The following is a 13463-nucleotide window of genomic DNA, read 5'->3' as shown; positions in this document are numbered from 1 at the left end:
GATTTAACAAAACATAATGGCACATCTAGGAGTATTTATCTTCATTTGTAAGTGAGATTTTAGGTTTAATTATTCTCAAATGAGAATTTGAACCACATTATTGCTAGCTTGTTGGAGCTTAAGCCCATCTCCTCTCTCTTAATATAAATAATATCGTTTGTTCTAAAACATAACGTCACGTCTAATTAATATTATGATCCTACTTAGATGCTTTACCCTTTAGAGGAACAATTTAAAGAAGATATTTGCCAAGTCACTTTCGAGAAGTTGGAAACATATTTTACGAAAAAATAATATTAGAGAGACTATTTATTTAAATCATATAACGTGATTATTGATGATTTGAATTAACATATTAATTTCTTATTGATGACATTTTCATTTTCTTCATTTTGAGTTAAGACTCTATTAAAACTTAGGGGTGGTTTGGAAGTGAGGTGCTTAAAAAAAAAGCACCCATGAAAAAAAGCTGTGAGGGTTTTAGGTGTTTGGTAAACTGAAAAAAAAAGGCTTATTTTGGAAGCTGCTGTGAGAATAAGTTGAAATCAAAGGAAAAAGCTGAAGCTGCTATTTGTAGCTTAGGAAAACTGACTTTTTTTCAAAGCACACGGAGCTACAGTGCTTCTTTAATGAAAAGACCCACTATCAGACTGCTTTTTTTTTTCAAAAGCACTTTGACAAAAAAGTTTACCAAACACTCTGCTGATTTTTTTCACAGTGGCTTATTCTCATAGCACAGTCGCTTATTCTCACAGCTGCTTTTTTTCAAAGCACAGCAATACCAAACCAGCCCTTAATGACAATGATGATTTGACACTTTAGACATCTTCCAACGAACGTGTCGCTAGTCATCGCCGGTCAATCATACGTCGGTAAATGCGTTTCCGGGCGGTGTACACAGTGGCCGTCAAACTATGTAATATTTATTGCACCGAAAAATCAGCTCCACGGTCGTTGTACACAGTGCCCGTCATAACATGTAGTATTTAGTGCACCGAAAAATTAGTGCCACACATAGAGGCCCCAGTTTACTGACGTGGCAATCCACCATTGGCTGCATGTGAAAGATATCTGACTTGTCTACCAGAATCTACACAACCAGACAACGTGGCATTCTGTCATCCCCTCCCTAAATCTGTCAAAATCCAAAAAATCCAACTCATTATCCACAAAAAATCTCAGCCCTCCATTCCCCCAATCCAACGGCCACTTCCCCCACTCATATCCCAAACCGTATCCCCCAAATACATAAAAATAAGAAAGTAAATCAGACTCTTGCCACTCTCACCCTCCTCTCCACCTCCTCTGCTTCAGCTGCTCCGACCAAGAAAATGACCTCCATCGCCCTGAAATCCTTCATCGGCCTCCGCCAAACCGCCACGGAGAAAACCCATTTCACAATGCAAGCAAAACCCATTTCTCCGAACCCCTCAAACCGCCGAACCATCCAAGTCAAAGCCGCCAAGACCAGCCCAAAAGTCACTGGTCGAAACCTCCGCGTCGCCGTCATAGGCGGCGGACCCGCCGGCGGTGCGGCCGCAGAAACTCTAGCCAAGGGCGGCGTCGAGACGTTCCTCATCGAGCGGAAGATGGACAACTGCAAGCCCTGCGGCGGGGCCATCCCGCTCTGCATGGTGGGCGAGTTCGACCTCCCGCTGGACATCATCGACCGCCGCGTCACGAAGATGAAGATGATATCGCCGTCGAACGTGGCGGTGGACATCGGGCAGACCCTGAAGCCGCACGAGTACATTGGGATGGTGAGGCGGGAGGTGCTGGACCAGTACCTGAGGAACAGGGCGAGTGAGAACGGCGCGACGGTGATAAATGGGTTGTTTTTGAAGATGGATAAGCCGGGAGATGGGGAGGCGCCGTACGTCCTGCATTACACGGAGTACGACGGGAAGGCCGGCGGCGCCGGCGTGAAGAAGACGATGGAGGTTGATGCGGTGATTGGAGCTGATGGGGCGAATTCCAGAGTGGCTAAGAGCATTGATGCTGGTGATTATGAGTATGCTATTGCCTTCCAGGTAATTAATTATGTACTTGCTTTGTTTTTTCTCCTTTTAGGAAATTACGATATTCTAAACAAATCTAATCTCGAATTCGGTTGAAGGAGAACTCAAACTAGTGCAATGGGCCCGACAAACTGGTCTAACTCACATCTGCGTTGAAAATTGCTACTTAATTAATTATTTGCTGTCAATTGTTGTGCTTTGTGTTTGAAATCACGATCAATTTGCAGAATTTGGTGTTTTGTCAATGAACTAGGCTCAGTGCATGTGATTTGAAGTTGTTAATTAACATTATGTCAGTAATTTTGATGAACTGTAAGAGAATTATCAATGAATTACTCGAAATTGAGATATAGTTTTCAGGTATGCATTGGTCATCAGTCGTGAAAAGGTGGCTACCATAGAAATTTTTGTGCTAATAACACGCGATCCGCTTTGAAACCTGAAATTTTCTCGAATTTTATGAACGTGCTCTTGTGTATGTTGTTAAATGATTACCAAATTCAAAGTTTATGGAGTAAAATTAGATGTTGATTTGGTTCAATGTTTGGTTCGTTCTTATTAAATTCTTGGTTTCGGCCTTTTCAGGAGAGAATCAAAATCCCCGACGACAAGATGGTGTACTATGAAAACCTCGCTGAGATGTATGTCGGCGATGATGTCTCGCCAGACTTTTACGGGTGGGTGTTCCCGAAATGTGACCATGTAGCAGTTGGTACCGGCACTGTGACACACAAAGGAGACATCAAGAAATTCCAACTAGCAACAAGAAACAGAGCCAAGGACAAGATTCTAGGCGGCAAAATTCTCCGGGTGGAGGCGCATCCAATTCCAGAACACCCCCGGCCACGAAGGTTGGCGGGCAGAGTAGCACTCGTTGGTGATGCAGCAGGGTACGTAACAAAGTGTTCTGGTGAAGGCATCTACTTTGCAGCAAAGAGTGGCAGGATGTGTGCCGAGGCGATAGTTGAGGGGTCGGAGAATGGGAAGAGGATGGTGAATGAGGCGGACTTGAGGACGTACTTGGAGAAGTGGGACAAGACCTATTGGCCTACTTACAAGGTGTTGGATGTGTTGCAGAAGGTGTTCTATAGGTCGAACCCCGCGAGGGAAGCGTTCGTGGAGATGTGTGCGGATGAGTACGTGCAGAAGATGACGTTCGATAGCTACTTGTACAAGAGGGTGGTGCCGGGGAATCCGTGGGAGGATTTGAAGTTGGCTGTGAATACCATTGGGAGCTTGGTTAGGGCTAATGCACTCAGGAGGGAGATGGAGAAAATTACTGTATGAAAGGAGGAAGCCTTGTTGTTTGTGTAATTTTTTGTTTTTCCTTATGTAACGAGGAATGAACTCTTTGAATCCAACAGATTTGAGTGGAAATTCCAGGTTTGTGTAATGAGATCTAGCGTATGTAAATTTCTAAGTCCGTCCTTGTTTTAGAGTCGTTGTAGAATTTCTCCTTCAAAATATCATTGTAATAGTATCTTAAATTAATAATACGTTGTCCTGTGTTGAAAATTCTACACGTAAAAATATGTTAATGGTTTGAATTACCGCCATAGTGACGGTTGGATTTCCTATTTTATTCTAATAATCGCATCCGTTGGAACTTGGAAGGAATCAGAGATTAACGGCAGGATGAAGCGAACAAAATAGGGGAGATTCGCTGTGCACTGGCCCACTGTATAGTCAAACACACATAAAAAATTGGAAAAAATGGTGCGGAACGTGGATTCATCCGAGGCCCATTGGCGGAGCTTCTCACGAACTCAATAAGCCAAAACCCCCAAAAGGTCCAAAAACCCACTCTCTCTCCTCTTATATTCTCTCTCTAAATCCCTCCTTTTGCCATTTCGCGTCTCCGTGGCTCTCTGGTTGTTGGCGTTCATCTTCCTCAAGGTATGAACTTTTCAACTCTGTTTCTGAAGATTTAATTTGTTTTTTTGTTTATTTCGTACACTCACGGATCTATGAGCAATAGTTTCAGATCTAATGGGTTTTGTTGGAGTTTTCCCAGCTGTGTAGTTCTTCACTTCTGATGCTTCTGAATCTGAACAATGGATTGAAATCTTTTATTTTTTATTTTTTATTGTTTTAGACATAACCCAGAATCTATCTTTTCATTTGGTGAATTGGGTTGCATTTCAACGGAATTCGGATGTCAAATTTGTATGCTTTTTATGTGTTTTGAATTCAAGTTTTTGAGTTCGATTTGGATTTCTGCGTGCTACAGAGCGTGAGAGATGGCAGCAACATCAGCAGCTGCCTTTTCCGTCGGAACTAATTGTTCCCTCGGCCACAAAGCGGCGGCGTTTCAGCAGTCAAAGCCTTGTGCTTTGAGGTTCAACTCCCAAAACCCTCTCAAGAGCTCTTTCAATGGGCTCAAGGCAACCCCATCTTTCAATTGTGAAACCGAGACCTCGTTCTCCGGCAAAGAAACCGCCTCGGCTCTTCGAGCTTCTTTCGCTCGAAAAGCCCACAAGGAAGCGCTGGTGGTTCAGTCTCAGTTCCGGCCCCAGGCCTCATATAAAGTAGCTGTTCTTGGAGCTGCCGGTGGGATCGGTCAGCCACTGGCTCTTCTGATCAAGATGTCGCCTTTGGTCTCCTCCCTGCATCTTTATGATATTGCCAATGTCAAGGGTGTTGCTGCTGACTTGAGTCACTGCAACACTCCTTCTGAAGTTCTTGATTTCACCGGAGCTGCCGAGTTGCCCAATTCCTTGAAAGGTGTGGATGTGGTGGTCATTCCTGCCGGTGTTCCAAGAAAGCCCGGTATGACCCGCGATGACCTCTTCAACATCAATGCCGGCATTGTGAAGAACTTGATCGAGGCTGTGGCAGATAACTGCCCTGATGCATTCATTCATATTATCAGTAATCCGGTGAACTCCACGGTGCCAATTGCTGCCGAAGTTCTGAAGCAGAAGGGTGTTTATAACCCAAAGAAGCTCTTTGGTGTTTCTACCTTGGATGTTGTGAGGGCGAACACATTTGTTGCTCAGAAGAAGAATCTGAAACTGATTGATGTTGATGTCCCAGTTGTCGGAGGACATGCTGGGATAACTATTCTACCCCTGCTATCCAAGACAAACCCCTCTGTTAGCCTCACTGACGAAGAAGTTGAGCAGCTAACTGTTAGGATCCAAAATGCTGGAACCGAGGTTGTAGAGGCAAAGGCAGGTGCTGGGTCCGCAACATTGTCAATGGCATATGCAGCAGCTCGATTTGTTGAGTCATCTCTGCGTGCACTGGACGGAGATGGGGATGTCTATGAGTGCTCATATGTAGCGTCTGATCTGACCGAGCTTCCATTCTTTGCATCAAGGGTTAAGCTTGGAAGGAATGGAATTGAAGCTTTCATACCGTCTGACCTCCAAGGTTTGACAGAATATGAGCAAAAGGCGTTGGAAGCACTCAAGCCGGAACTGAAAGCCAGCATTGAGAAGGGTATTGCTTTTGCCAACAAGCAGACCGTGACTGCTTAGGTCGCTATTATCAGAAGCTTCTATTACCTCATTCTAATGAATGCTTTACAGATATTTTTTAGCAGATTTAGCAATGCATCAGTACTTTCAGTTTTGTAGAATGAAGTCGGTATCCTTTCAGTGTTCTATGTTGAAGCTATTTTCGGAAGAAATACAGAGTTGCTTCTATTGTTGTAGATTGAAGAATAGAAGCCTTCTCCTGCGGGCGGAAACTTGTAGTGACAGTTTTGAAATAACTTGGCTGGTCGATCATGAGTTTTTAGGAATATCATGTATTTCTATCTTGCGTGTATGCAAGGGCTAGCTTCTGATGCGAAAATAAATTCGAAGAATGTGAATTCATACTTTTCAATTGCAATGCTTGTTTTCCTCTTCTACATGCTTTCTTATGTTCGATCTTCTGTAAATCTTCGGTTTTCCTACCAATAGCCATTGCAGGAGCAGCGTCCCTCTCGGAAATGATGAAACCGGGTGCGGTCTCTGATGATTACCTCTCTGTTGTAAACCCCTGAGAGAGCCATTGCGAAATTGTGGCAATCAACACAAATGCGAAGATTCTTGGCCACTCTGATTGGCGTGCCGGGAGTAGTTGACAGGACACCGAAAGCAATAGCCCATGTCTCGCTGTGGTAAGAGGGGACGAGCCCCTTGTCTTCTGCTCCCAAGTTGTGCAATTCAGATGTTACATCTGCAACGTAACCAGCAATCTTCAACTGGCTATTAATCTCACCCAGCATTTTGTAGATTTCATTCATCCTTCCGCGGATGTGAAACATCATCGACAACAAACTCGTGTGCTACTCCTTTAGTTCAAGCGTGCTACATCCCGGTGTAGTTTGAATTGCTTTTTCCTTCATAAACTTCCTCATTTCTGTTAGCTTCTCCCAGGTTCCAGCTGAAGAGAAAATATTCATCAACAGGACATAATCCCCTGCCTCTTGAGCCTTGAGTTCAATCAAATTGCCTACCACTCGTTCCGCAAGGGAATTATTGCCGTGAATTCTGCAAGCCCCGAGTAAGGTCCTCCATATTGTCGGATCTGGTTTCATGTTCATCGATGTTATGAGCTGATAGGCCTGATCAAGTCGACCAGCACGACCCAAAAGATCAAACATGCACCCATAGTGATGGATATTAGGCACTACCCCAAACTCTTTGCTCATACGATCGAAAATCATCATCCTTTCATCAACCAAACCGCAATGGCTGCAAGCACAAAGAACCCCCAGTAAAAGTCTGATCATCAGGTAAAACACCCATTTTCTGCATCTCTCCAAACGCGTCAATAGCTTCTCTACCATAACCATTCACGGCCAACCCAGAAATCATCGCACTCCACAAAACCACATTCTTATATCGCATTCCCTTAAACACCCCATACGCCTTATCCAAACTCCAACACCGTGAATACATCAATACAAGAGATGTTGTGCTATGACAGCACCAAACCCGTTGGAACCAACTCAAGCTAACCCACAAGAAATATATCAAATGAAATGCAAAAACAAAATATTAAAGACACCAAGATTTTAACGAGGTTCCTCAACAGTCAGTGTAACTGGAGTACGTCCTCGGAGCAGTAGGAGCTCACCCAATAATCCACTATCAACCAAATGGAAGTTTACAAAGTGTTGACAAGCTCACAACCCAAAACCCCAATACAACCAATAGCTCTCACACACCAAAGAAACAAATAGAGAGATATAATGAATAATTTCTTCTCTATACGAAGCTTAAAGCTAATACACAAATACAACTTTGATTTAGTGAGAACTAACCAAGAAAGAAAATCACCTTTCTTTCTTATATGGGAGCTGCGTACCTCTCTTCTTTTTTCTGCTGCTCCCTCCTATTTTCTTCTTCTGCGGCTGTTTTCTTCTCTTCACAACAAAAGCAGCAATTGCTGCTAAATAATTCCTTAAGTCACCCCGTGACTTCCCACATGGAGCAAAGAAAAAACTTTAGACAAAGTGCACTTTTCTTTTCCCCAAAACAAAGAATAAACATAATCATGTTGTCCCTTTTTTTTTTCTTTTTTTTTGTTTAATAGCTAAAAGGTAATGGCCACTTGCCCACCATTCAACAAGAGAGTCATACAAATTTGAAGCACCACCATAACCATGTTCTTCGATGTACTTATGAACCCGTTCGCCAAACTCCAACGCGTTCAAGCTGGCACACGCTTGGAGCACAAGTAAACACGTAACGTCATCAGGCTCACACCTATGAACCTCACTCTGCATTATCTCAAACAAACCCAAAGCCACAGTATCTCTCTTCAGCATTTATCAAACACTTTACACGCTTCATCATGCTTACCACAAGTCGAATACAAGCCCATCAATGCGGTGAGCAAAAGACTATCTGATCGATGCCCATCTCTCAAAATCCTAGCATGCACCTAAATCCCACCCACCAACGACGAAGCTCTAATGCAAGACTTGATGACGAAAGACGACGCCATAGAGCCAGCTAAAAGGCCGCGCCGCCGCAAATATCTGAACAGATAAAACCCCTCCGCCGGCGAGTCGCTCTTGGAGTAAGCTCTTATCATTTTGTTGTAGTCAAAAGCCGTCGGCTTTGGTATTTGGTCGAAGAATTGGCGGGAATATGTGATGTTTTTTCATGGGGAAAGAGCGACGGCGAGGGACAAGAACCTTATAAACACATAAGCATTTTTATTCGCCGCAGCGCGAAGGAAGAGCTCGTCAATCTGGGCATATACTTCCGGCCAGAGCTAAATGTTTTTATTATAAACACGTTAAACCCTTATTATAAACAAGTTAAACATTTTATTAAAGGGAACTTTAACGAAAAGCACTTGGTACGGTTCACTTTAACGAAAAACCACATTTTTACACTAAAAAGTCAATCCTGGTACTATTTACTTTACCCTTTATTTTGTCCTTATCATTAAAACTCAAAGTTTTCAAATCCTTTTCATTAGTTTTCCTTTTATTAAAAAACTTTTGCCAAATTCTTGAAAATGCTTCCTCAAGAAGAATTTTTCCTTCAGAAAGTGCTTCTATAAGCTTGAGACACTTCAAATTATTCTTTCAAACGCAATACAAGGTGCCAAGTATAAGTGTTTGTATCGCGAATGAGACAATATTTCGCGTAATCACTTGACCATATGTCCTGTTCGACCAACTTTGCAAGAGCATTGGAAGTAACTTGCATCACTAATTTGTAATCGTTGATGCTTGTGGATTTTATTGTGAGACCCACACATGTATTTACATTTTATAGTAAAAATGCCATTAGAATTTTCGTATAGCATGATGTAAAAATGCCATTATCTCAGTCAATTTATTGAGGAAGAAGTTCAAAATTAAATAACTTGTGCTAAAGTCGAATTTTCCCTTTTGTGCAAATTAAGTATTAAAACAGAATATAACATAAATTTGGATTTGGATTTGGATCAACTGTATTCAATTCAGAGCCCCATTGCTCATGAAGTTAAACACTCATAATATATCACTAAATTAAAATCGAAAAACATGAAGTCTAATGAGGAAAATTATAAATAAATAAATAAATAAATAAATAACATGAAAAATAAATTAAAAAGAAAATTAAAAAGAAAATCCAACTGATTAAAATTTAAAATAGAGTGATGCATGCATTGTTATTCGAGGAAAAAGAGTCAGACAATAGAGACTTGATTTCTTCGTCTTCCTCGTTAGCATCCATCGAACTTGTTGGATACTGAATGTTGCTGCAACTAAAAGATGATTGTGATTTTTCCATAACCTTCGTCCCCATGATCTTCCTCTTCTTGTAATTTGCTTTGAAGCATGCCTGCCTTAGACGCTTCGTATTGTCCTCAAGCTGCATATCAGGAGCTTCCTCCAGCAGCTTCTTCTCCATCTCCAGCAACACGATCGCGTTTCGAAGCTTCTCTTCGCCCTCCTCTCCTTCCTTTCCTAACTCCTGCATGCATAAAAACGATATAATCGCTACACATTCATTTTTTTTCGAATCAGACACGAACACGTACAAATATGTAACGCCTATTGACCTGAATGTTTCGGATTAGGGTTTGAAGGCTGGTCAACTTCCGATGAGGCCAACGACGAATGCCCAACTCTCGACACCTTTTCTTCAGAAGAGTTAGCCCTACGTTGAGTTCCTTGGCAGCCTGAGTGATTGGCATGTAGAAGTACTGGGAAATGGTCTGTCTTGACAACATTTTGGAGGAAGAGAGGGAAGAGCTTGATGATCTATGTCTTTTAGAAGAGTGTGGCCTCTCACTAATCGCCTTATCCCTCTCTTCCCTCGAATCGTTCATGTCCGTAATTCCATTTTCATCGTTCTTGCAAGTCAGAAGCAATGGAGGTTGCTGCTGTTGTTGAAATTGCTGATGATGATTGTGATTAATCTCAGTTAACCCACCACATAAATCATTAGAATTAACTCCAAACAACGCGTTTCCATTTCCGAAGAAAATTTCATCATCTGCTTAATTTTTTATTCATTAGATTAACTTCAACTGTATATCAAAGACGTAGTACTAACCGTAATACTGAAAACACACCTTGCAATACAGTTCGGATTGGTAGAATGTCAAGTGAGGAGTAAATAGGATCAATATTCACACAGCTCTCGAGTGAAGGAAGAGGATGATCAGGAAATCTATGATCTTGTACTATTGGCAAATCAAATTGCCAATCGCATGCATACCCCCTAAAATAATTAACATCCACAAGAAATTAAAAAAAAATAAAAAAACACTTAAAAGTAAAACACGATGAAATATATATATGTGTGTGTGTGTATGCAAAAGTCCATAATATTCACACACCGGAAATCATGAACAGAGGGAAATGTAGGTTGATGTGGGAAGAAAAATGGGTCTTCACCACGATCCTTGACGACGTCGTACTTGGCCAGCCAACCCATTGGTGAATGACTAGCCATTTGATGAGAGAGAGAGAGAGAGAGAATGTACAGGAGGATGAGGAAGGAGAAGAGACGAGTAGTGGGTATATATATCGCATGGATAAAAATCCCATGCATGAATATGGAGTGTTTAGGAGTGTTATTCATTCATTGTTCACTGTGCGTGCCTAATTATTACCTAGTGAGAGTTACAAGATGTATTAATGGATCCTCCTAAACACATAATTATTTCTTTTAATTGATTATTAAGAGGGCTTCGTGATGATCATTAGCCTACATGAACGTGCGCCGCCACACCTCCCACCACCACACCAGTTAATTAATTTGATTATTCTTCCTTTTTCTCTTAATTTCTTTCTTGATTTTGCTACTTAACCATACTCTACTCAACTGAAATCATTCTTTTCTTTGTAATTTGTTTGGCTGCAATATAATTACTTAAGGACATAGAAGTGTGCTGCATGATTGCCACGTGTCATCGATTTTACTTCTACAGAAGCTACCTACATATTTGCTTGGAGTATTAGTAATCTTGGAACCATAATCTGGGCAGCAGTAGCCGTATCTATATGTTTATGATTATCATTTCCGGTCACGTTTGTTCACCTTTTGGAATTATTACGTCTCTCCTTCGTCATTCGGATCAAATTATTTTTCAATATCCTAATAATTTTCAGGATCATCACCCTTTCATCTGTACAAGTTGAAGGATATATAAGCATAATAAAAAAAAAAGATTTTGGATGCGGTCCTTAGTTATGAATATTTTATGATTGAAATCTTGTTGGTTTTTAATTTTTTATCAAGGTCCCTGAAATTAATGTGAAAATTTATTTCTATGTACGTTACTATATTTTTTAAATTAAAAATTAGAAATTTTAGTTGTTTATATAAATGAGATTTTAAATAAAAAATCATAATTTGTGGGCTTAAAAATATTAAAATATAAATATACTATTGTGTGTGTGTGTAAACGTGGGCACATTCATCAAAATTAACCAAAAAAATTATTGTATCAAAACTTATGGGTACATTCTTCAAAATCACAAAAAAATGAAAGATATTAGGCTTAATAATATTAGTAAATTTCTTCAATTAAACTTGACATGAATACATTTTAAAATCAAGGAAAAAAGAATGTACCCATATAAGTTTAAAAATGGATTGGAAAAAAATTGAATAGATTTTATATAAAAAAAAGGGTACGTTTTACATATAACAAATTGGTATATTTAAGAATGAGTATATTTGAAGATTAAAAAGTTTTACATGAATGGGTACATATAATTAGCATGGGTACATTTTGCAAAATATGGGTACAAATACAAATAAACTTTAAAAAATAGGGGCACAAAAAGAAATTAATATATGGGTACAAATTAAAACCGAAAAGAAAATTGGTACAAGTTAAAAAAGAATTACAAATTAAAAATGGGTACAAACTAAAACTAAAAATATATGATAAAAAATTTAGTCATAAATATAAATATACTAATTGTAACATTTTTAACATTAAATGAATATATTTAGACATAAAAAAATATTTTATTATTGAAATAATTAATGATGTTATTAATACCCAAGGACCTTGATAAAAAATTGAAAAGAAATAGGATTTTAATCAATGAAGTAGCAAAAGAAATGATGAGAACCTAATTTTTCCTAAAAAGAAAAAAGTATTGTAGATACTGAATATACAGGTTGAAATCAACAAAATTTTTATAGAAGTCTCATATTATTTTCCTTCGTGAACGAATATTATATGGCATTAAATTGATTCACCCTATCCATTTTAATTTTGAAAAATAAGATTATGCTCTATATTTTTTTTGTGGTTTTTTGTTCATTTTTCAAATTGTAAAAAATAACTTTGCTCAGATTAATTACACTACACTGTGGATTGGGTTTTAATATGGATGCATGTAACGTATCAATAATCATTTACAAATTAATGGCTTATTCATTAAATTATGAAGTTATGATTAGTGGGAAGAGAAGGGAGATACTATATCATGTAGAATTTATTTTCTGTCATCAGTTAGGAATAGTTTGATTAATTAAGAAGTACTTTTTCATTTTTTTTGTTACAAATGATATTATCTAGGGGGGAGTAAGCTTAACCTCACAATGGGCTAGCAATAATATGGTTCAAACTCGCATTTGGCAAGAATCGAACCTGAGACCTCTCAGGTACAAGTAAAGAAGAATACTACTGGACTGCAGTACTATGTGACCTTTTCATTTTTTTGATTATTGCATATGAGTGGTGGCCAATTAGAACATAGAAGAGTTAGGCCATCTCTTGTCAAGGGTCATACGCTATATGTGAGCTCGTTTGGATGTATTTTTGTAATGACTAAAAGCGCTTTTGGTGAAATTGTTTAATCAATTCTTAGTAAAAATGCAACTAAATTCTGGAAAAACACTTAAAGTGCTTCTTGGAAGAAACACAAGTTATGTGCTTCCTGGAAGAAGCATAAGTTATGTACTTCTTCCATAAATCACTTTAAGTGCTTTTGGAACAAAAAAAAATTATTTTCTCTAAAAGTGCTTTCAGTTATTTTAAAAGCACATCCGAATGAGCCCAGCTTTAAATTTTACAAAACCAGTCTCAAACCAAACGGCTAAAAGAATCAGGCTAAGTTTTTTATTTTTTATTTTAAACAAATTATATTATCTACACTGAGGAGAATGAAGTGGGTTTAGCCTCATAGTGGGCAATCAATAATGTTGTTCAAATTCGCCATTGGTGAGAATCGAACCGAAGACCTCTCACTTACAAGTGAAAAGAAACACTACTAGATCATATTACTAATTACAAAGTAGCAAGAATCAGGCTAAGTTTGGCTTCAAGATGGGCAACATGTAGTCCCATGGCAAACTAAATTTGACCCAAAAAGTAATAAAATTTGAAAGGAAAAAATATAGCCATAGATGAATGGAGATGGAAAAATTTAGCCCTAAAATAGTCTTTAAAATATTTATTTTAAGAGGACTAAAAACATAACTAATAGCTACATTTAATCTTCCTTGACTGGAGATGGTCTTATAGTAGCAATGA

General features: G+C 39.1%; 3 protein-coding genes and 1 pseudogene across 3 annotated transcripts; 2 read left to right on the top strand and 2 right to left on the bottom strand.

Moving 5' to 3' along the window:
- The first annotated feature begins 1238 nt into the window (after positions 1–1238).
- Positions 1239–3533, top strand: LOC126598918 (geranylgeranyl diphosphate reductase, chloroplastic-like). Its single transcript, XM_050265297.1, has 2 exons — positions 1239–2030; positions 2604–3533. The coding sequence occupies exons 1-2, from the start codon at positions 1332–1334 to the stop codon at positions 3303–3305; spliced, it is 1401 nt and encodes a 466-aa protein (XP_050121254.1). The 5' UTR covers positions 1239–1331; the 3' UTR covers positions 3306–3533.
- A 213-nt stretch (positions 3534–3746) lies between these two features.
- On the top strand, positions 3747–5858 carry LOC126598921 (malate dehydrogenase, chloroplastic-like). The gene is made up of 2 exons (XM_050265300.1): positions 3747–3914; positions 4249–5858. The coding sequence occupies exon 2, from the start codon at positions 4259–4261 to the stop codon at positions 5498–5500; it is 1242 nt and encodes a 413-aa protein (XP_050121257.1). The 5' UTR covers positions 3747–3914; positions 4249–4258; the 3' UTR covers positions 5501–5858.
- Positions 5859–5901: 43 nt separating this feature from the next.
- Positions 5902–8680, bottom strand: LOC126599161 (pentatricopeptide repeat-containing protein At3g47530-like; annotated as a pseudogene).
- Positions 8681–9103: 423 nt separating this feature from the next.
- Positions 9104–10402, bottom strand: LOC126599160 (protein RKD2-like). The gene is made up of 4 exons (XM_050265497.1): positions 10305–10402; positions 10038–10186; positions 9522–9958; positions 9104–9433 (listed from the first exon to the last, which is right to left on the bottom strand). The coding sequence occupies exons 1-4, from the start codon at positions 10400–10402 to the stop codon at positions 9104–9106; spliced, it is 1014 nt and encodes a 337-aa protein (XP_050121454.1).
- Between the last annotated feature and the right edge of the window lie 3061 nt (positions 10403–13463).

Source organism: Malus sylvestris, chromosome 14 (assembly GCF_916048215.2).
Source record: "Malus sylvestris chromosome 14, drMalSylv7.2, whole genome shotgun sequence".
Classification (NCBI taxonomy): domain Eukaryota; kingdom Viridiplantae; phylum Streptophyta; class Magnoliopsida; order Rosales; family Rosaceae; genus Malus; species Malus sylvestris.
This window is presented reverse-complemented; position numbering and strand designations above follow the sequence as displayed.